This window comes from Podarcis melisellensis, assembly GCF_964234715.1.
Source record: "Podarcis melisellensis genome assembly, chromosome: 8".
Classification (NCBI taxonomy): domain Eukaryota; kingdom Metazoa; phylum Chordata; class Lepidosauria; order Squamata; family Lacertidae; genus Podarcis; species Podarcis melisellensis.
The window spans coordinates 49,028,838-49,052,952 of record NC_138540.1 but is presented as its reverse complement, the minus strand read 5'-3'; the positions used below and the strand labels follow the sequence as shown (position 1 = coordinate 49,052,952).

The window sequence follows — 24,115 nt, the reverse complement described above, 5'->3', positions numbered from 1 at the left end:
TGCTCTGCTGGATCTAAGAAATGTGCACTGTAGGGAATTCTCCTACTCCTGATGAACTGCTGCATAATAATCAATGACTATTTGGCTTCTGTGTGAGCAGAAAATGCAGAACCTGGTATAAGAGAGTGGGTACTATTTACTGCATTTTTATTCCACAATTTCCCTAACTTTTATTACAACCACTGCTAACTTTTATCTTTGCAGTCACCCTATGTAGTACTTTTGGCAGAGATAGGGTGACTGAACCCAAAGTCACCCAGTAAGCTTTGTGGAGATCTGAACCCAGCCTAGACTGACACTAACCACTGCACCACACTACCTGTCTGGTGGCAGTGTAGCAGCAAAGAGTATGAGCTATTTGCCACAATCACACTAGGTAAGCCCCTATCCCTCAGCCTCCATCTCTGCAGTTGTTGGAGATAGCCCAGTAATATTTATTTACTTATTGCTTTTGTACCCTGCTTTTTAGCCAAAAAGACTCCCAAAGAGTCTTACATACCATAAGTTAAAACAAGAGAGTTCCTGCCTGTCTAAACTACATGACCCACAAGAAAAAAGGCTGGAGGAAAGAGGGGGGAAAGCAAGCACTCTTCTGGTCCTGCCTGGGAGCATCCAGCTTCCTGTTTCTTCTCCTGCCTTTTCTCACCCACATACCTTTGCTGCTGGTCTATCATTAGCAACAGGGGAATGGAGAAAGGGAAAGAGAGGTCTTCATTCTCTCCTCCCTTCTCTGGCATCTGTCTCATGATCTTTGCTGCTCCAGCTCCACCACCCTCTACCATCTGAAGTATTCCTACTTCTTCAAAAGGCTCTGATTTTACTCCTTTGCTATTGCATGCTTGGAACTGCCTCCTTCCTTCACACCCCTCTTCAAAACCCACAAAGCCTTTGCACAATCGCCCATCTCCCATGCCTTATTGTGATCCAGCCAGTTGAGAAGCCTAAGCATGGACAACTGAGGGTGCTTCCAGACTGAGGGCATTGTTTTGGGTGCGGCAAGTCCAGGTTGCTATCAATGATAGTGGATTGGGAGTTCATGTGCAATAAACTTGCTTCCCCAAATGATGGGACTATTTGTGATAAGGAAAGTGATGGGAGAATGCATTGAAAAGTGTAGGATACTGCTCATTTTGATGCAATGACATCTAACCTTCCTGCAACAAAATCAGAATGAATGCTCAACAGATGGGTTGAAACAAATACATATTGCTTCCTTATTTACCCCTGCCTTCTTTCTCATATTGTTTTTCCCATACCAATTCTTAGATGGTAAGCTCCTTGTGGCAAGGAGCTGCTTTCTTGAGCTCTGAAGTACTGTGGTGATGGCACTAAACAAACAAACAAACAAACAAACACACACACACAGCTAATTTCCCAGTGTTCCTTGCCCCTCACCTCTGCAATGGTTTTCCCAGCACTTCTTACCCCTGACATGCTCCACAGCTGTATGTAAAGCATCACAGAGGACATTTCTGAATGGAGTTTCGCATATTCCTAGGTCAAACCCTTGTCGTGTTTAACACACCCCAACTGGATATTAGCAGTATCCTCCAGTCCCTAGCTCATGCTGTTTCTGTTATAGAACCTTGATGGATTGTGTGTAGCTTTTTCTACTAATACAAGTTGAGCATCATTGGAGGACAGATTTAAGCCACTGGTCAGTTACACTGCAAAAAGATAAATTCCCCATCTCTAATTAATTCCTTTCCCCATCTGCCTTGCCCCGGTGCTGCTAAGGAACAAGCAGCTAAATCACGTTGTGACGAATCACAGGGATGAGATCTCCATGGTTACAGGTCATGTGGTCTACAAATACAAGCTTTTAGCGTCAGAGTTACTTTGGCAACACAAATGGCAGAGGTAACTGATGCAGATCTTGCCCAGATTTATGACAGGATAAATCCAGACAAAAATGTGTCTATTTTGCATTCAGAGGTGCACTATCAGTCACCATAGGGTGTATTTGCAGCTCCTATGCATTCACTAACCACCATTCCCCCCTGCCTCTGGTGACTGCACATTGGGTGCATATAAAGGGGGGCTCTGCATGTAAAGGTGCTCCAGGCAAGGGTGGGAAGGTATGTAGCTCAGTGGTAGTGCACCTACTTGCATGTGGAAGGTCGCAGGTTCAATGCCAGGCATCTCCAGGTATGACATATTTTAGCACGGATAGCTCTTAAGCAACACTTTCAATAATTTAACCTTTCAGTGGAGCCTTCACCCCTAATGGTTTTCATTATCACTGTTGATTTTTCTGGTTTATCAGAGCTACAATGTTAACTTAGTAAAATATAGGTGCTTAGGGCATTCCTCGGTCCAGATGAGGGGCATGATGGTTTAGAGTTTAAAATAAATAAATCACAAACACTTGATGTCACAAGGAACTGCATAGAATGTTTAAAAGGCCAAGGGCCCTGTTGCAGGCTTGCAACCTAAAGGAAAGTGTGAGAAGTGACTCTGTAGTGATGACCACTGACTTGGAAGGCTTTGAGAGAGGATTAGACAAATTCATTGATGATAAGGCTATTAGTGGCTACGTTCTGCCTCCACAGTCAGAGGCAGTATGTCTCTGCATGCCTTCTGAGAATTGCAAACAGGGAGAGCATTGCTGCATGCAAGTCCTGCTTGTGGACTTCTCATAAGCATCTGATTGGCCACTGGATGACAGAGTGCTGGACTAGAATGCATTTATACACATGCATAGTAAAGTAAAGGTGCCCCTACCCTTTACTAAGGACCAGACTAGTCCTTCATGTGAATGCCACATTAAACATGGGTAGGGAACCTCACCTTGGGTCCAAATGCAAATCTCTGGGTCTCTCTATTTAGCCCTAGGACTCTCGTAATGCCACACCCCAACTGCAACCTCTATCCTCAGCTTCACCCTGCACTGGCATTGCTTCTCATCCTCCTTGAGTGTTCTTGCCAGACTGCAATGTGTCCTTGAACTCTGGCAATGCTTCGTGCTTGACTGGATGAAGGATACAGGGGTGTGCAAGAGTGTGTATAAACTAGCCGGGAGAGAAGCTGGTAAGAAATGGCTATTATTTCTTCTTTACTAGTGTGCCACCCAGAGATTGAAGGAACCCTAAATTGGATAACCTCTAGGCATGCAACATTTTAAACATAACAAGACATCCTTGAAGAAGCTTACAAAACGGTTGCAAAATAGGACCAGATATTTACCAGACACATCCCTGGTAAATAGGGTCTTTTGGGGCATAGGATACTTCCTACATTTGTATTCTAAAGCTGTACAGCACCAGGAGGGACTAAAAAGACAGCTGTGTCATTTTTTTGCCTTTACAATGAAGTATGTTTGTTTTCAGGTGCCCTGTCCACACCAACAGGGCTGGCCCTACCATTAGGTAGACTAAGGCGGCTGCTTCAGGCAGCAGATACTGAGGTAAGTGATAGGGGGCAGAGCTGTGTGTGCCATATAGAATGGCTTCCCTTCTTCTAAACTAGGCTGCTGCTCTCAGGAGCAGTGGAGGGCACTGTCACACCCTACTAAGATTTAGCTGCCTATTTGGTTGGGTTAGTACATGGAATGAGGAATGTGCTATCACTGCCTCAGGCAGCAAAAAGGCTTGGGTTGGCCCTGCACAGCAAATGCCTCTAGTAGCTACACTTTCCTTTGCTTTTTCTTTCAGTACAGAAGGACGCCTTTCCCCCTGAATGGTCTGTTGCCATGGTAGCCAATATAAACACAGGCCAGAAATGAAGAATTTTCTTTAAAAAGGACCAAAAACTGCTAGTGAAGGCAAACCTGGACTCTCAGGGACCAATTTTAGCTATTTAAACGAAGCTGCACAGTCCCACAATTGGAGTGCAAACTCTCAAGTTTCCCCATTAGCCTATAAATATGTAAGAGGAAAAAAAGTTCCTGACACTGTTTTGTTTACAGTCTTTCAGTCACAACCATGATCTTCAACTGATGAATCAGGACCCACAAGTGAGTCAAGCCCAGACCTAGGTGGCTTTCACCCATGGGACCACCTGTCTCTCATTGGAATTCCCTTTGAAAGGGGGGCAGAGAGAGAAATGAGTAACCTGGTATGTAGAAAGATGATATTTTGGAAGGTGAGGCTTTTTTCAACCTGGCATAAGGAACTGCATTTTCAGTTTAAAAGGGCAGTGTGTTTTTCTTTGCATGCTGCAATTTAGGGATATGGGGTTGGGGAGAGAAGGGAAATATCTTGGGTCTGAATAGAGTGAAGGCAAAGAAATTACAATACGTCTAGGACTATTATCATTATAATTATTACTACAAAGCGTGTAAAGCCGAAAGCGCACAAGTTAAATGCACGTAATCAGCGAGTTACCTATACATTGAAGCTAGGGAGGGACACAGTGTCTCTGGGGTTATGCCATCCTATGCATCAGGATGCTAACATTTTCACTTCTACACTTGCTATAAGACAATACCTCTATCGGTGACTAAATATGTTAAAGAAGATCAGACTTGTTTCATGCCAGGGTGCCATCTTGCAGACTCAGTGTGGTGAGTCCTTAACTCAGTTTTGGCTACAGGTTTGGCAAGGCCCTGAAGCAACTTTACTCTCACTCCAAGATGACCTGTTGCCAAGTCCTATTTCCATGGTTGTTGCTTAGCCACCCCCTCATTTTCCTGTGCAGGGAAGCTTAGATGACACTCCAAAGTGCCAGGCTTTGTACAGGGGTAACCAGCTACTGAACATTCATCTACACACAGCACCATTCTATTCAGGAGTACATCCATCCTGGCTTTATCCTCTTCTCAAAGGGGATATCACTAAAAACTGTCTTCTGATCATTTGGAATGTGTCAGTTCACCTAAGGTTATTTAGGGAACACAGCCTTTGCCAGACTGTTTAGATAGAAGCATCTCCCCCCAGGTCTGTTCTCATTTATTTAGAAGTGAAGCTCATTATTGTTAATTGCTACTGATGCTTCAAGCCAAGTGCATGTATCGCTTTCTTGGAATCTAGCAGACAATTTGCTCTTTGTGGAGATGCTAAGATTCATTTCTGTAACTGATTTTTTGTTGGTTTGCTCTCTGCCTCTTCTTAGTTTAGTCCTTCTCTTCCTTTCTTCATCCAAGTTCTGCCAGCACAACATGCTAAACTTATAGGGCAGTTCAGTTGCCAGCTTTCTGAAAGAGGCTTAATTTATTATGACTATCTTGTACAGAGAGACAACATTGATCTACCATTTAAACATATTAGTAGACCTTGAGCATCAGTGGTTTACTCAATAGAGGTATCATGACAAGCAAAATGTAAAGTACTGCAAGGCAAATGACAAAACAGGATGCCAGCGCACCTCTCTCTCTGGCATTTTCCCATCCATAAATGCATTTGCATGAGAAAGGAAATGCTGTCATGGAAATATCAGGAGTGACAGAAGAGTGCATTATATTAATTCAGCTCTAGATGAGGTGCACCTTGGAAAAGAAATGCTCCAATTAATGCAATTGCTTTTCTATTTCTGACATTTGGCTTGATGGTATAAATTTTATTGTGATGATGCAGCCGATATATTGAATTAATATCCACTACTGTAATCAATGCAAATGAATATAGTTTTTAGTCCACCCCCACTACCACTGATGGAAGAAGATTATTCCTTGCCATTTGATAGATGTGATATTTGTCCATGTTCCAGCAGGCAAAAAGATGCCTGGCGACCAGCTTGCAGCACTGGAATTGGTTTGACTTGGACGTTGGCCAGAAGCCAGTCTCAGCCACAGACATGGAACAGCCAGCACCAGCATTTGGCATCAAACCCTGTAAGTAAGCCAGAAGTTGACAACCAGGGGCCCTTGAAAACCAAAGCCCCTGAATGAAGACAGACAGCCTGCCCAGAACAGCACTGCCTGAGCTTGACTTGACAGAGCTACCAGGCCCCTCCTCATTAGAAACTTCATGCTCCCCAGATTTTGATCACCAACAGAAGCAGTGTTCGAGTTGGAAATTGTTACCTAACGGGGTGCTTAGGTCCAGGACCTAGGCCTGGACTTTCCACTCTTGGAGATGGACAAAGCTCAGCAGGGATTGTCAGGGCCAGGAGATATAAAAGAGTTCAGTTTGTAGGGTCACCAATGTGATTCCCTCCAGATGTTTTAAACCACAACTCCCATCAACCCCAGCAGCATGGCTAGTGATAATGGGAGTTGTAGTCCAAAGCATATGATGTAGTCCAAAGCCACATGATGGGTATCCTTGGAGCAGAGAAGAGATTGGACGGGAGGTCAGTGACTTATCTAAGGTCCTGAAAGCTCTGTATTTGACCCATGCTTGCTCATGTTCTATATCTTTCATGCCTAAGAGCTTCCTGGGTTGTAACCAATGTTAGTTCTACCCAGAGTATTTCCACTGAAATTAATGGACATTGCTAACCCAGGTCCATTAATTTCAGTGGGACTACTCTGAGTAGAACTTAGTTGGATACAACCCTGTGTCCTTCTCTGTACTAGTGCTCTGGAATCTGCATTTGTGCATAGGACCTTGCCTGGTCCTTACTCAAGTCAACAGTTTTCCCTGGCTTTTGCTGGGGGATGAAGAACTTGAATTTGGAGTATGGTTTCCATCAAAATCTTTAAAGCTCAAATCAGCATGGTACATAGGCAAAAGAAGGTTCAAAGGTACAACAAGTGCCGTGTATAGCTAAGCAAGCTAAGATGATTCAACAAGGGAGAGAACCCCTTGGGCCTCATTATATGGGAATGGGATGGGCACAACTTCAGCGTGGCAAGTGGGGCTGTCCTTTGGACTGGGCAAGCAAGTGGGATTTCTGCTGTCAATTAAGCTTTGCCACCGATGCACCCATGCAACTCTGACCTTGCAGCTCTGCCCAGACTCATCCAGCTAAGCAGCACTGGTGTCAGTATCAGGTGGGTGATCCCACTACATTCACCACTACTGGAGTGATCGGTGCTTGAAGGGGAGGCATGGCTGGTTGGCTGGAACAAGAATGCCCCTAGTAGGTTGAAAGGCAACACTGCTCAAGACAGACCCCTGCACAAAATCAACAGCAGCTATTTCCTCCTGCTTAGTTACCTAATGAGACTGAGACTCCTATTCAGCAGAAACTGTGAATGTTGTCACAGTTGTGGCAAGGTGAAGGGAACTTGTGGAGGGAGAATTTCCAGTACCTTTCTCTTCAGAGTCCCATGTACCACATGGAAATCTTCTCTCAAGGGTCAGTGGGTCTGCCTGAGGAGTCTGGAATGAGGCATGAAGATGTTGAGGAAGTGGGAGAACTGCTCACAATCGCAACCTTGCACAAGCAGAGCTCTCTCCTTGGGCAAAGTGTCTCCACTTTATTTTGAGAAACTCCTTCTACTCAAGGCCCCTGTAACAGGTATCATGTTTTTCAGGAAGCAGTCCAAACCCCGCAACCTAGACCTGGACGCAAGGCTGTCGATTATCAAGTATCAGTGGCAACTCTAATGAAAGAACCCAATGTCATAGTGGATAGCAGTTTTTAAAATCACCCTTAGCATGCAAACCTTCTGACTAATTTGATCACAAGAAAATCCATTCATAGTCTGTTGTCCCTCCAGCTTGTTTTAGATGTAAATTCACCACTCACTTTTTGCACCATATCTGCCGCTGCTGTTTCAACCACTCTTCCAATCCCTATTTTTAATGACGCTGCATGTGCATTCATAGTCCACATCTGCACCATATATTTAAAGCACTATTATACAACTTTAACCGTCTTTGTTCAACAACCAACCTCTCTTTCCAGGGAATTCTGAGGATTTCAGCTCTGTAGGGATCTCCTAACAACTTTCAGCACTCTTAACAAGCTACAATACCCAGGATTATTTGGGGGAAATCCACGACTGCCTAAAGTGGTATAATAGTGCTTTAAATATATGGTGTGGATGCGGTTCTTAGTGTTGAAAAAATTATCCCTGTGACAACATGCAGGGTTGCACTTAAATTTTACTCAGAGTAGACTAATGGGAGTAAATTTATTTATTAATCTCCTTCATTTCAATGGGTCTATTCAGAGTATGACTAGCATTGGGTATTACCTATTTGCTCAATGGTGGCAACAATGATGTCAGGTGGGGATTCAGGGTAGGGCAACAATCTCCTTTTAAATATGTAAATAGTGCTAAGACAAGCTGTGTTGGTAGTGTTATATGGCAGCGTCCCTGTCCCTCCTCAATTGTTTGGCAACATTCATTTAACATTTGGTAGATTTCTATCCTGTCATTTTGACACTAGCCTGAGAAGTATGCAAATACAATCTGTTTGAGATTGCAGCCTAGCTCATTTATCAAGCCTACTCAGTGCTCATGATCTAGTGGGGAATTTGTAAAGCATGTTACAGCTTGGAATCATCAGCAAGAATATAATGGTCCCAGGGTTTGGGATGGATTTGTTTTATGGCTCTTGCATTCAATTCAATTTTTCATTTACATGCTTCCAATTTTGGCTAGAAAAACTCAATATTCCAAGGAAGAAGTTGATCAATACACCCGTTATATGTCTATCTATATCTGTCTTCAGTAGCTTGTCCTGTGTAGGCTGTACAGAAATCAACCATAAAAACTATAACAAAATAATATCAATATGTACTGATTTCTTAATCTTCAAGGCTAGAGAAAGCTTCTGCAGAAGGTAACTACAGAGATTTTAAACTGTCAAAAGGTTTTATCTTTGCGTTTATTTTACCTTCTTGTCGAATGTAATGGTTGTGTAAATGTAAATTGATAAAAAATCTGAATCTACGTCTTCTGTACTTTAATTCAGTATCTCATTCTTATCATGATGGTTAAAGTAAATGTCATACCAGGAGTTGACATTTTTGCTGTGCAAATAGATCATTCTCCCATTCTAAGGTTTACCACCTCAAAAATGAGTGTAACTGGTATTCACTGTGGCTTTTCCCAACTGATTCGCCTCCCATTTCTCTTTCTCTTTCTCCCTAACAGCGAGTTTACTTTTATACTGTAAACCAGAGGGCTGAGCACATGCTATTTCTCATTTTAGCACAGAGTACCACCTGCAATTGAAGGTGTCATATACACCAAAAGAGAATTCAGTTTCCCAGTGCCAACCTTATATAGCCAAAACTGTACCATCCATGCACGAGAGGGAGGTAGCAGCAGACTTGGGGAACCCTCCAAGTTTGCAGAAGCGCGCGCGCGCGCACACACACACACACACACACAAATGGAGAAAAACCAAGGCAGGGGAATCAAAAACAGTGCAATGAGAACTAGCAGCTTACGCAAAGTATCCTGGATGGGCTATTAGAGTTAAGAAGAAAACCACAAACTCTCTTTCCTGCACCATACGGTGATGTCCCAACTGGAAGGAAAGCAGGGAAAGCCTTCTACCTTCACTACTCTCCACAACCTTGCTATTTACCTATACAATAAAATTCAAATGATCTTGCATCAAGGGAAGGCCTTATGGGAGCAGAATGAGAGAGAGATCTCTTTGCTTACACTCCCCCTTAAAAATGAACAGAACTACAATGCTTCTGTTTGAGGCTAGCTGGAACCTTGAAGAACAACAATGTGATGACTCACTGCAACATCTGGTTACAGGCCTATATGTTACTTTCAAATCAAATCTGTGAATTCTAGCAGAGTCTGAAATCTGCTTTGCATCTGCTTGCAAGTCACACTAACAGGAATCTGTGTTATATATTCATTATCCATGCTTCCTTCACTACCCCAATAACAGGAGACTCTTATCTAGGATACACAGTGCCTTGAATGCCACAGGGAGCCTCTCAAAAACCACAGGCTTGATACTGGAAGCCAGCATGCAAAGGCAATCAAGAGTCAATGGCAACCAAGTGGCAGGTTCAAGCCAGTAGTCAGGACTGAAGAGTGAACAGAATCAAAAGGCAACACAGGAAGCAGGACCGGAGGACTAAGAAGCAAGCCCAGAAATGCAAGACACATTAGAACTAACATAGACTTTGCTGCTCAAGCAAGAGTGAGCTGGGAAAAAGTTTTATACTAGGGCTCCCGTATGTTTGGGAATCGGAGTGTCAAAATGGCGTCTGGCCAGATGTTTCCTGAATTGGAAAAATGTCCAGGAAAATCCGTACATATGGCAACTAGGGCAATTTTATTAGAAAAATGCTCCCCAAATACATAGTTTTTGGGGGGAGATGTTTGCCGCTCAACAACTTTGGCTGGATTTTCACTTTGGGGAATATGGCAATCCTACCTATACCCCCTTATGCCCAGGAGGTGCCAATACTTAGCCTGGGTTGGGGGAGCTAGGCTGCATCTAGAAGTCTTTAAGAGGCTGAAATTAGCTAGAGCACCACATGGTCAATAGATCACAGCACTAGCTCATTTACTAATAGAGAGATAAGGAAAATGTGCAGGCAGAATGCTGCCTGATAGCTTACTAAATGGTAAACTTGTTCCTGCCTTTCTGGCCTATGAATAAGAAAACAATTAAATGCTATTTCATTGGCATTTGGTGCAATTAGGTAATTGTAAAGAATATCAGACTAGCTGGATTTTGTGTTGCCTGTCCTGCAGCGATTGCTGCAGAAATTATTTTTTTTTAAAAAAACAAAATTCCCCCACCCCTTAGGCCTCCTGCATCATGACACTTCTGGCTATGGCCTTGGCTGTCTTTCTTCACCTCTCTCTCAAAACTCACATTTCCGGTGACTGGTATCTTGGTTCTCACCCCCAAGCAAAACGCTGTATGTGTGACTGCATTTGCTTAAATCCCTCCTTTGTTAGCCTCAGCTCTTTCATTCGTAGGAATGCAGGGCAATGAGTCGGTCAATGACTGTAGAGGCCAATTCCTCCACAGTGAAACTGAGATCAATGCACATGCAGAGTGAAAACATCCAACATGTGCAACAATACTGAACAAGATGAAGTCTCTGTGATTATACTAAACAAAACGAAAATCAGTAAGAATCTGTCAAAGCTCATATCAGCAGCGGCATTTTCACAGAAATCAGTGCTCAGAATCAGAAAAGGGAACTACAAAACGGAATTATTCTGCCTAGTCATCTCCAGCCAAAGATTCATATATTCATTAGAAATGCAAACGTATAAAATGCCAGTTCTCGAACTATCTCATATGGAGGAATCAAAATTATATGCACAGATGTCATATTTCCTAAAAATAATTAACCATGCAATCTTATGCATGTGTCCTCAGAAGTAAGTCACACAGTGTTCAGTTGATCTTATTACCAGGTAAGATTGCAGCCTAAGTATCTTAATTCAGGGATGCATTTTTTAAAAAAAATGTATCAGAGTAAGATGAAAGAGAGGTGATTATCCTACCTCTTCCAGGGCCCAAAGTGAATCAACGAGAGGTTTGATCTTCTTCTCGTTGTACAGTTTTAAGAGTTTGTCCATTACATTTTGAATCAGGCCACTTCGGCCTTGTTTGAAAAGCAGGTTTAAGAGAGAAAATCCAGACATGACTTTGTTTTCTTCATATAGCTTGATCGGGTTCACTTTCTCCACTTGCCACCACTAGAGAGACAAGCAAATATCAACAAGATCAGACCCATGTAAGTTATTTAAGCAAGTATAAAGCAATAAACTTTTATCCAATGTTAATTCTAGGCAGAATAGACCCAGTGAGATGAATGGACATGGCTATCCTCAAAGGGTCAACTCTGAGTGGAACTAAAACTGGCAACCACCAGAAATGGCAATATTTAATTTTAAGAAATCAGGATTATTTCCCCATGTGCACTGGTTTTGAGTCTGCAAAGGTTAGCTATTCTGTTAAAACAAAGAGTGCTTGGTGCACTAGTGGTGGTGGGGCTGAACTAGGACTCAGCTAGACTGGTAAAGAAAAAGCGATTTATCTGTGTTGTATGTGCGATATAACATTGTGCCATTGGCGATGTAGAGTCCCGTTTTCCTCTACCTGTTTTCCTTGTTTAAAAATGCTTTAAACTGAAACACTTATTTGATGTGTCTAGATCCAGCCATAGAGGAGCTCAGAGTCCTTTTCCGAGCCAGTGATTTAGTGACATATAAATGAGCACCATCTAGCCAAGCCACAAAGTTATTATACTTACTGATTTTGCAAAGCTGAAGAAACTTTTGGTTTCCCCGGTAACCATGTTTGATGAGCCTAGAAAAATAAGGGCCAGAGTAGGGGTGGGAGAAAGATAATTACATTTTAAATTAAAATACTGCTCATTGTGTGCCTTGAGGACCAGGCCTAAGAATTTGGAGATCCGAATCAAAATCTTAAAATAACATTCCAGTTCTCTGTAAAGATTTTATGAAAGTAGTACTGAGAAAGAATAGCACATCCTGTCCACAGTTTCAGAACACATGCAAACCTCTGAAAATTGGTGTCCATTCAAATATGCAGCAAGGCATTTGGTAGAGTCCAGCTTTCACCAAGCTGGTACCCACCAGATCTTTGGGGCTACAACTTGCACCAACCCCAGCCAGCAGGGCAAATAATAAGGGATTATGGGAGTTGTAGTCCAGCAGCATCTGAAGAGCATCAGGTTGAGGAAAGCTGCCTTGTATGATTTTGTGTTTATGTCTTACATACCTACCCCCCCCAGTACAGTACAGTGCCTTACATTCTTGTTTTTCAGCATAGTACTTCCCAATTTCTGATAGCTGAAACACATTTCACTTTCCTTTGAATTAAAAATGGAATTTTGTATTTGAAAAGATTTACCTTCACTTGCTGGTTTTTTTTACAGGTGTTTACATGGTTTGTTTGTTGTTGCTGTTTAAAAAATGATAATGCTGTTCATAGCCAAAAGAGATAAAAATAAGATGAAAAGCAAAATGTTACAAACTCAAAAAACTAAAACCGATACAACCATTTCTACCATTATGTAAGACACCCTGAGAACAGTAATAGTTGGCATATAAATTGTAAATAAAACTAAAGTCTCTGAAAGAGTCTATGTCCTTGACAGTGAAGGGAAACAGAGATGAACCAGCCTGGGCTTGGCAGTGTACACGCTTGCACACTGACTTGTAATATTTTTGAGGAAGGGCAGTTGAGAAATATGTTAACTGAAATGTGTGTGCAGAGAGTAGGCTTTTCCAACCTGGTGTCCTCCAGATGTTTGGGGATTGTCTTAGTTCCCCATGGATGAGGATTTTCTGGTATGAACACACCACCTGTTGCTACTATTGATCCAGACCATTTTGCGGACACCAAGTTGGGGGAAAGCTGGTGTAGAACATCTGCTTTATTGGTGTAAACATATTGTCAAGATCCCAGATGAACGAGTTATTTTGTATGCATCTATAATTATGGAAAACTAGGAGAATCTAGCAGTATGAACTGATGATCAAAGACTGATTTGTAATAACTAAGGATGCCGCCTGCTATGTTTTGAGTGTTTTCTTGTCATTTGCTTTTGTGGGGAGAGAGAGAGAGAGAGAGAGAGAGAGAGAGAGAGAGAGAGAGAGAGTGTAATCCAATTGTGTTGGAAGATGGTAAGTGAGCCAGCATGCCTGATAGGCCTGATGATTCTGGGGAGACCATCCTGGCACTCACAGAGCCTGCCCACAGACACTATGCCAACCTCATAATGGGCCTTTCACCCCCACCAGTCCCAGGAACTGCCAGATGACTGAATGCCCAATAACAGCACAGTGGGCAGGGGGGAGTTGTCATTGTCAAATGTAGATGAGAACTGAACTCTTAAGTATGGTGCACTCTCTGGCATACATCCACAGAGCCAAATTCTCTTCTGAAGAATTCTTTCAGAGATTGGGAGGAGGGGTCCTTCTGTTTTTCTACCAAGAGCGTCCTTTGTGCACAAGGAGAAATTGGGCTCACAGCCCAGATTCCTTGGTCCTCCCTTGGCAGGGAAGGGTGCTTTCTCTGTGCTGCCAAAAGGATACTTTGTGAGGCAGGGGAAGTGAAATCCTTGAGAGATAATGTGGGGAGAGGGGTTTCTGCTAAACCTTTTGATATCATTGACAGGGCCTTTTCTTCCTCTCTGCCAAGCTGGGCTTGCTTTATACCCTGCCTCAGCTCTCTCCTCCGCATCTCCCTCCATGACTCAGCTGTCAGGGTCAATCGTGCAATTCAAATCAAGACTTGAGATCAGTGTCTCCCAATCCAGAATCTGGAACGGTCCATGGGGAGCTAAAGTAGGGGATGCTGCCAGATGAGGGACTTGAGCTGGATCCTGAATTGTAGCAGGAAGTAGATACTGCTCACATATTTATGTTAAGACTCGACAATCTTACGGCTTGGTGAAATGCAAGCAAAGCACTGAATCAGGGAGCAGGTGAGTTTCTCATTAAAAAAAGTAAGAAGAATAGTGAACATACATTTTGCCCTATATTTCAGGTTCTTCAAATGCTAGAAGCCTATTCTCTCCACCCTGCCCACCCCCAAATGAAAGCTACTGATCTGGGGATAATGGTTAATGGTGTGCCTGTGTGCAACTGCCCCTTTGCCCCCTAGATACCCTCAATGTATGAAAAGGTAAAGGATGCCTGTAAACTAGATGCCCATTGCATTGCCTAGAGCTGGTGTAAATTTCTCTTATGTTCCTTCAAGGTTCAAACTCCAAGCATTAGTATGAAAGCAGACTCAGAGGCAATTCAAATGAACTTTTATGTTAGTCATGCTGACTGGGGCTGATGGCACCTATGGTCCATAATTTTCAGAGGCCTATCCCTGCATTAAGCACAGGTAGACATGCAGTCCCAGTCACATATGTCCTGAAGCTGCCTGCTTCTTCCATGTGTGTATGTGTCTGCGTATGTCTCCCTCTGTATAGTAATGCCAGAAAGGGATTACTTTCACTTGCGGCCCAGAACAGTAGCTGTGCTGCTTTTTGTTGTGAGGATAAAATGGGACAGAGAACCATGTATGCCACCATGAATTCTTTGGAGGAAAGGTGGGTTATATTGTAATTAATTAATTAACAACAACAACAATAATAATAATTGTATTTGTCCATTGAGGCCGCAATGATTGTTCATGCATACTGCATCATAGAGCAGTTCTGAGTTGATGCCATCCATTTCCACCATATGAGACACCATAGATTGATACCAATGACAACCTGAGTTGGCTACCATAGAGTGGCGATTGGCAGAGCGAGTGGGGTTCTATTTGCCAGCTGACTTTCACTCACCGTATAAAATGTAAGTCCCGAGTGGTTTGAGAAGACTGAGGCCTTTGCCTGTATTTTCTCCACAAAGGCAGTCCAGGACAATGTCTACGCCATCTGCAGAGATTCTAAAAAGCAACAGACACAAATTAAGACAATGCGGCTTGCTGCCTTTGACTCCATAGACTTCAGAAGATTTTCTGAGGAACTGAAACCCATACACATTTTTTAAAAAATGGGGCTGCATACAGCTAAGTCATATTCAGAGCAGACCCACTGAGAATGTAAGTTCGTCATGCCAATTGATTTCAGTGGGTCCACCCTGAGTATGACTTAAATGAACTCATGAACCACAAGAAGGAATAAATGGTTCAAGTACTCACCACCACAGCCTACTCCTAAGAGACAGATGCATAAATGTGCCAAGGACCATAGATAAAGCACTTGCCAGTGTGAATGTTCCTGTCTTATTTCAATGCATCAGCTGCATATGGTAGACTTATACTCACGCCTTCTGAGAAAGTCTGCAATCTGTGGCTCAGATGGCACTCGCATGATAACAGGGGGTGAAATCAGGGGTTTCTATGGGTTGTTCTTTTTAAAGTTCTGCACAGTTATGTGCAAATGGTACAGAATGGATCAGGAAAGGGAATGGAATGGAACTAGACTGGATTAGTCTTCTCATTCCTAGTATTAACCATACAATTAAGATTTGTTGAGTCTCCTTAGACACTCTGTAACTTAGGTTGCAATCCTATACCTACTTGGTATGGACTCTGTATATATTGGGCCAATATAGATGATGGGACTATAACCAGACAATTAAGTGAAACAAACCAGGGAAGTTAAAACTACAGGTTGTTAACCTCTGCAGCAGACTACAGAGGAAGAAAGGAGATATAAAATGTCATTATTTATTGCTATTGCAATTTTACAAGACAGGATGGGAGCAGAGGCCGTCACCACAGAAATAAAGATAAATTACAGCTCAGTTTATAGGAGTGCATAAAGACAACAAAAGCAGGGATTGTGAGCATTTTAAGTTAAGAAGTAACTGTAGTTACAACTGATTGTAAGGACTCTACTGAACACAGACATTTGCTTTGCATAATCATGTCCTCCCCTTTTTTTGAGTGAGGCAAGCCAGTGTGGTGTAGTGGTTAGAGCAGGGTTGGCCAGCATGCAGCCCATGAGTCACATACAGCATACAATAGGTTCTTTGTGCCCCTGTCATTTTTTTTTAACCCACACATTTCACTTAAAAATAAGAATACTTTGCCTAAGGTGACACGATGCCAAAAGAATTCTGTGGCCCCAGAATTTGTCTATTAGTGTGTGTGTGTTGGAGACAGCATTAAAATTTATTGCTCCACCCACTTTCCATTTTGGTTTGGCCTACCAAAGGCATAAGGTCCCCAGAAAATTATTCAGAAAGGAAAGTGTCCATTAGGCTGAATAAGTTTCCCCAGATTTTCCTTAAAGGATTAAAAGCCAGGATTCAAAATGTATTCCCTTTCTCGCTTAAATGGCAATTTCTGTTTTTTTTTTTGTTTTTTTGTTTAATAATTCTTCATCCTAACCAAACCTGTGAAATCCTGGCAATAGGCCAGATTTGAATGCACTCTGCAATTATAAACTATATTTGCGTCACTGATCATAGCAGTTGTAAAAAAAGAGAGAGAGAGAGAGCTAATTTTAATTAAACAGTTATGGAAATGATTGGTGCAGCTAAAATGGATAATTGCACCCTAGAGAGACTGAAAGGCATAAGGTGCAGCAAACATTTTTTAATCCACACAAAAGGCATTTATTTTGTAGCAATGATACTGTCTGAAATTAGATAATAGCACCTATAGTCATAGCACAGCCTAAACTTTGTGGCCTGAAAGATGATTTTTCTTTCTTTTTCGGAAACAAGAAGAGCACCTGCCACTAGATGGGTGATTTAGGAAAATATGGAATACTAGAGAGGCCTCAACTAGAAGTCGGATGACTGCAACCTGCAATATGTTCCTGTGGTTGTGCAATGACATCATGAAACCCTTTGCTATTATACATGTTATATCATGTGACATTTCAGCACCACATAAAGCAGGCTGATTGCTCAGTTCCATGGGAGCATAAGGCTTGTTGGATAAGCAGGCAGTGTCTGATTACAGTCAATTCAAGTCAGAAAGCAGAAAGGAACAGGACCTTGGACAGTTCCAAAAAAAGGCCTGCTAAGGCACCCATAGGAACTGTTGTCTCCACATGGTGCAACAGCCAACTGAAGCCTTAAATAAGTTGTTGTTCTTGTTATATTTTTTATACCCCACCTTTCTCCCTTTTGGAGACTCAAGGCAGCTTACAAATAAAATAAGGACAGGTAAAATAAGTTGACCAGCCCCCAACTATGGTTGGCTGTGCCTCTACAGAGGAGTTGGCAGGCTGGCTACAGGGCCCTCACATTATTTTGACTTCTTTGAGGCTGAGGAGATAGAGGTACTCTGGGGACTCATCTCCAGGGTCAGAGGATAGTGGCAAGGCTGTGTCCTCTGGCCAGGAGGGCCCTGGATGATGTGCTTGTGGTTGTGTGTTCCCCTCCCAGTGAGAAAATAGGTTGAACCTCATCCACCTCTGTGTCTTTTGCCATGCACAGTAAAGTGCCCAGGTTGTTTGTCATGATGCTACATGTGATTGCTGAATATGTTCCACTTGACAGCAGAATGAATGGGAGCAGAGTATCAAGAAAGAATACCCCAAATTGCAATGCCATTTTTGCAAATTATGACAAAGAAGAAAACATCCTTTCACTTGACTCTGGAGATCTCAAATGCTGCTTCCAGAAATAACAACTCATCATTCTGGTTTAGTTCGAGAATGCCCAAGGGAGAAACCTGAGCCCCTGCCCACTTAGCTCAACTGAGGTACTGGTTTGCATTTTAACAGGTGTCAATTGGATTTTCCACCTCTTTTCATCTTAGTAAGTTGAAACTATTTTATTGAAAGATATAATCCTTTGCCCTGAGCAATCAAAAAGGAGTGTAAGCTAATAATATCATCTTTTGATGAGCTTCCTCTTGTAAAAGCACAATGATTAGCCTTTCCTTTCAGAAACTAAAAAACCTTTTAATGTAGACATCATCCTCTTTAGAGCCAGTTCATGCAATATCTTTGTCGTCCTTAAGAGCAGTCTTGATGCTTATCTAAGAATATAAGGGCAAAATCTCAGACCTTCCTTGCTACCTCATGGAAGTTCCTAGAACATGAGTCACTTGGAGGGCATGGGTAAGGAAGGTTACATGGGGAATGGACAAGCACACAGATCTTCTCTAGTCTCTTGTGCAGCCTGCTTGAGTGCCAAGGCACATGCATAAGTGGTGAAAGGGGGAAAGCAGGGCTCTATTGAGACATCTTGGCATCTTTCCTAAACAGACACTGCATCCATGGTGTAAGTGGATCATGCTCATAGCATGCAAAGCTGCTGGAGCACAAAGGTAGTTAAGCGGTATTTCTGTGATAACCACAGCAGTTGAAAAAACTGATGAGATTTGTTGCTGTGATCTACCGTATTTTTCGCCCTATAGGACGCACTTTTTCCCCTCCAAAAATGAAGGGGAAATGTGTGTGCGTCCTATGGGGCAAATGCAGGCTTTAGCTGAAGCCTGGAGAGTAAGGGGGGTCGGAGACGCAGCTCTCCCACGACTAGCGGAGAGCTTGCCTGCACCCAGAAGCTTGGGGTGCGCTGAGCTCAGCACGCCCCAAGCTTCGGGCTTAGTGCAGCGCTCTGCTAGCCGTGGGAGAGCTGCACAAAGTTGCGCGGCTCTCCCACAGCTAGCGGAGAGCTTGCCGGCACCCAGAAGCTTGGGGCGCGCTGAGCTCAGCACGCCCCAAGCTTCGGGCTTCGCGCAGCGCTCCGCTAGCCATGGGGCGCTTCCCCCGCTCCAGCCCGGCACCTGGGGTGGAAATAGTTTTTTTTCTTTATTTCCCCCCAAAAAAACTTGGTGCGTCCTATGGGGCAAAAAATACGGTATATTTATGGTGTTTATTAGTTGCAGTTTTGAACTCAGGTGCCTCAAAGCAATTTACACAGTGAAAATAAAACAACAAAAACATTAAAAGCTCATAAAAACAATAAACTAAAACTAAAATACTCATCTGACAGTATAGTTAAAAGGAACAAGTCCTCCCCACATCAGTTAAAGGATGAGCTGAACAAAGAGACATCAACTACCCTCCCTGTTAAAAAGTCATAAGTCTGCGTAAATTAGAAGGTGTGTGTCTGGTCCCTAAAAACAGGTGGCAATGGTGCCAGGTGTGGTGCTCTGGAGACAGTGTTTCACAATTAGGGAGCCATCCCATAATTCTCAATGAAGGATTATAAACCTACCCACCTATAATTATGATGAAAGCCTACAAAATAGGACAACAGAAATCATATATTGAACATAGCTCACATTTTAGGTTGTATCCAACTAAGCTCTACTCTACCTGGAAGGAAGAGCAGGATATAAACTTGATAATAAATAAATACTCAGAGTACACCCATAGAAATTAACAGACCAAGTTAGTTGTGCCCATGAATTTCAGCAGGTCTACTTTGAGTATGAATAACACTTTGCTAGCTTTTATAGTTATTCTCAACAAGTAAAATAAAGCAAATCTCTTACTTTTTAACTTCTTGGACGTAATCTGCATTTCGGTCAAACAGGTGGGTTACAGAATCTTTGATTGCCTCATGCTTGAAGGAAGAAGCTGTTCCAAACACGGTAACGTCGGGGACTGTTGAGCAGAGCTGAGCAACGGCTTGTCCCTGCAAATGCACCACTGCATTAGCTATTCTGACAAATGGAGTCTTTTATCTATCTTTTATTTATTTGGACCCCTTGGTTTAGACCCTCTCAGTTGCTGATGAAGTCATATGTCCCCTCCTGCAAGTTGCAATGAGACAAGCAATGGGGGAATTGAGTTTCTTTTCTAGATCAGGAAGACCTTGTTGCTCAAGAAAGGCTCAAGTGGACAGCCAGGAGGTTCCAACAGCCAGCCTGAGTTCATGGAGTTAGTCCAGCTTCTGAAGGTACTTCATTCAAAAGCTGCCAGCAGTTCAGTGTTTCACCACAACGGGCAGCTATAGATGGACTCAGCTATTCTGAATCCTGACGTGTGAAGAGCATCCAGAGAAGAATACATGGGTGTTTAAAATTCAGGATCCAGTTTCATCAACTTTCATTTTGGAATTCTCTAGCATTTAATGGAAGCTGATATTACTGGTGTTACTGATTGAATCTCTTCTGTTTTAAATCTTGCTTTTTTGAATATATATATATATATATATATATATATATATATATATATATATAGTTGTGTTGTTTCTCTAAAATGTTGTTAGCAACATTGAAAAATCTTTAACTTAGAGATAGGAAAGTAATACTTTCAATAAATAACAGGTATGTGCCACAGACCACCAGCGGTTTCTGAGTTTCATTCAGGAGATATGTGGCATGTCTGTGAGGAACACTTAAAATCTATAAATTCAAGATGTAATATAATAAAATGCAATATAACAAATAAAAGAAGCAATGAAATACATTTAAAGTCACACAGCATCTAGCACACTAAATTACAGTTGCTAAAATAGGCAGATTTATTTTTTTTAGTGATCCATCAAAACTCTCAGTGAATTTCACATGGTCCATAAGAAATTCAGTTTGGGAATTAAATCAAATGAATATAATGATGAGTGAGAAGCTACCACCTGTAGTTCAGGAACTCACCACCTGGGGCAGCTGTGCACAGACCCAGCTGTTCTTTCTATACTGCACTTCTCCCTGTCCAGGATCCCCAAATGCTTTTACTTGTGTCCACCCCTTTGGCCTTCTCCAATATCTCAGAGACAAAACACTTGATCATGTATCTATTGCTGGACTGTACCACTTCAAGTGAGGTGGGAGGGTTGTATGTTTGAATGAATATCCTGCCTATTACAGGTTTGCAGGCCAGGAGCAACCTAGCTCAGATTCTGTTTTTAAAGGTGTAAAGTGAGTTTTCTTCCAGACAACAGCCATGGAACAGTTCAAATTATAATGTTTTTAAAGTGATATTAGCATAGCACCCTGATTATATTTTTTAAAAAGGAAAACCTGCATTTGAAAATGCAGACTAAAATGTACACATATGGGCTTTAAGTACGATGCATTGGATTTCTAGCTTCAGCAAGTTTGCACTGACAATGGATATTCAATATGTGCCGGAAGGTAACAGCATTAGTTGATGGTTTTTACAAAAAGGGAAGCAAAGCTGCACTCTGACCCAGCTACGTTTTGTAGTTCAAACATATGACATTCCCTTTGTAGTCAGCTCAAACTGTTTTGAGTCAAACTTGAAACTGGAGATCAAGTTGGTGCTATAGGGTAGCAATCAATGCTTCTGCATGAATCTCTTTTTGATTTTAGTTCCTGAGGGAAATAATATTTGAATGGGGGAAACTGTCAATAGTCACTCTGTAAGCCCAGTTCTTGAACTGAAACTGATTTAGGGCACAACTAGACATTACATTAATGGCATGAACACAATTAGTGTGCATCTCAGCTGTTGGGGGGTCTGAGCAACAACAGGAATGCAATGGGTGGGGAAGCGGTATTTAACCCCTTCCCTTTGTACATGGTCCCCTCCTCCATTGGTTTGCTATTTGCATCCATAGTGAAATTTACAATCCATCTCTCTTCCCAGGGAACTCTGGGAATTGCAGCCCTGTGCAGGAATAGGGGCCTCCTAACAAATCTCAGCACCCTTTACAAACTACAGTTTCTTGGATTCTTGGGGGGGAGGGGCTGTGGCTGTGGTATCATACTGCGTTAAATGCATGGTACAGATGAAGCCACAGTTGTGTTTACACAGGCTCTGTTCAGAACTTTAGTTGACTGGGTGGAGGTTGGGAATTAGAATAGTTAGCCAGAACCCTTGTGTGTTAATTGAGTAGGTGAGAGGCCTTAAGTCTGTCTTCCTCTCTTCCCTTTAGGCTTCAGCCACAGAGGCAAAGGAGCATTGCGCCAATGTTCATCCCGCACAGTCAGTGATATGGGTAAACTCAGGTGATGGCATAGGAGGTTAACCAAGTGTTTCGGAGCAGCTCCCGCAATGCTTAAGAACTCCCGTAAGTGGTGTGCCAATCAAGGCCCCAAATGGAAGAGAAGAAAGCCTCTTGAAGGCCAAGTGGTATAATCAGCATGGCATATTGTGATTTACATTGATCTCTTCCTCTGAGAGCCAGACATAGCAATAAATTAGAATGAAAGAGCACACAGACCTTTCAATGCCCTCCTTGGTACAGATGAATGAGTAGCCTGGTGTATGCTCAACCCCAAAAATCAATTGGGCCTTTCAAGCATTCCTTTTCAACACTTGGAATCAAAGCTGTGGGTGTGCTCAATTCCTGTTCCCAGAAGGGGACATTAGGAACATGAAGGAGATACCCCAAGTCCAATTTTTAATGACTACACTACACTGGTTTTCTGGACATCAGAGAACTTCTGGGTTAAGAAATATACTTTCTGTCTTTTTATTGCACTACAAAGCAGGGAGGATGCAACAATTGTGGGCTCTACTGATTCACTTTTGCTCAGGTCTTCACAAAACTCAGAAGAGGCCTTAGCTGTAGCTTCCAACAGATTGGATTTCTCAGAAAGCAAACGTGCCCTTAGATGCTTAAAATGCATTAAGCAGGGAAACTGAATTTTGCACTGACGTGAACAAAACAAGCACCAATGCTCTGATGCCACAGGGTCCCCATTGATTTTTCTGGACATTTCAGTATGCCCATGACATTTTGGAACAAAGTGGGTACATACAAGGCCCTTGAATTTATTATCAGGAGAAGTCCAGCAACGTCTAATCAGAAGCCATTTCCAAGGCCTGTTGTCCTGCATTATTCATAATGAACTTTATGTGCAGCTAAAGTTGTTGCAGTGGATTAATATGTGGAGATTTAGTGTGGGAGCCTCTGGCTTAATGTTCTTGTGACTTTGGCAGTTCATTCTCTCTAATGCTTAGCTGGATGCCAACATCCCTAAATATCGTATTTTTCGCTCTATAACACGCACCAGACCATAACACGCACGTAGTTTTTAGAGGAGGAAAACAAGAAAAAAAATTCTAAACGAAATAGTGGATATATGATTTTTGTGGTTCATGCTGTGGCCACAGACATGTGATCTGACAGTGAGTTTGGAGTAGCCCAATGCAAAAATCCTGAGGATCCATGTGGATCCATGCTTTGTAACCACAGAGGAGGGAAGGAAGGGGAACCATGGATCCTCTGCTCACGACTGCAGCAGATCCCCCCCGCCACCCGCAGGCATTCGCTCCATAACACGCACAGACATTTCCCCTTACTTTCTAGGAGGAAAAAAGTGAGTGTTATGGTGCAAAAAATACGGTAATTTCTTTACTGTTCAGATTTGGGAGGATGGTGGAGTGAATTTAAGAGTAGGAAGCTTTTGTAAAACTAGGTTTTAACCCATCCCAGTGCACAATTAAGAACATATGAATCTAAGAGCAGCTCTCCTGGATGAGAATGATTAATCACCTAGTGTATGTTGGCAATGTGTCCTACTGTACAGAAGGCAATCCTGTCTGAATGGTTTTCTGGTCCAAGTTCCATTTAAAGATAAATAACTCTCAAGACTGAAGAGTAGGGGCCTTGAAGTGGCCCACCACAGTTCCTGTTTACCCAGGCTTTTGGATCTCAATTTAGCAATAATGTGGAATAAGCCAGGCCTGGTCTGATGTTCAACTTTTAGTGGGGTAGGATTTGTCCCTTTTTATTCTTGTTGACGGGTGAACACTTTTATTATTCCTGTGTTATATTATCTGTTGTTGATTTTAAATGTTTGATAAGTGGATACAAATATTAATATTCTGTAAGCTACTTTGACACATTTTAAAAACGCAAATAATAATAAAAATATTGTAATTATTTCTACATTTGCATCTATTCACATAAATTAGCATATGAAAATGTTATGCAAATCCAAATCCTCTTCTGGCCTCCTTTTTTGTTATTCATTTCCTA

At 42.3% G+C, this 24,115-nt stretch overlaps 1 protein-coding gene across 1 annotated transcript in view; it reads right to left on the bottom strand.

Moving 5' to 3' along the window:
• The window catches only part of VAT1L (vesicle amine transport 1 like), a 48,462-nt gene that overhangs the window by 10,239 nt on the left and 14,108 nt on the right, over positions 1-24,115 (bottom strand). Inside the window, exons 4-7 of the mRNA XM_081920381.1 lie at positions 19,716-19,858; positions 15,091-15,194; positions 12,031-12,086; positions 11,279-11,473 (exon numbers count right to left, since the gene is read on the bottom strand). Of these exons, the coding sequence (XP_081776507.1) occupies positions 11,279-11,473; positions 12,031-12,086; positions 15,091-15,194; positions 19,716-19,858 (498 nt within the window). The remainder of the gene's footprint in view (positions 1-11,278; positions 11,474-12,030; positions 12,087-15,090; positions 15,195-19,715; positions 19,859-24,115) is intronic.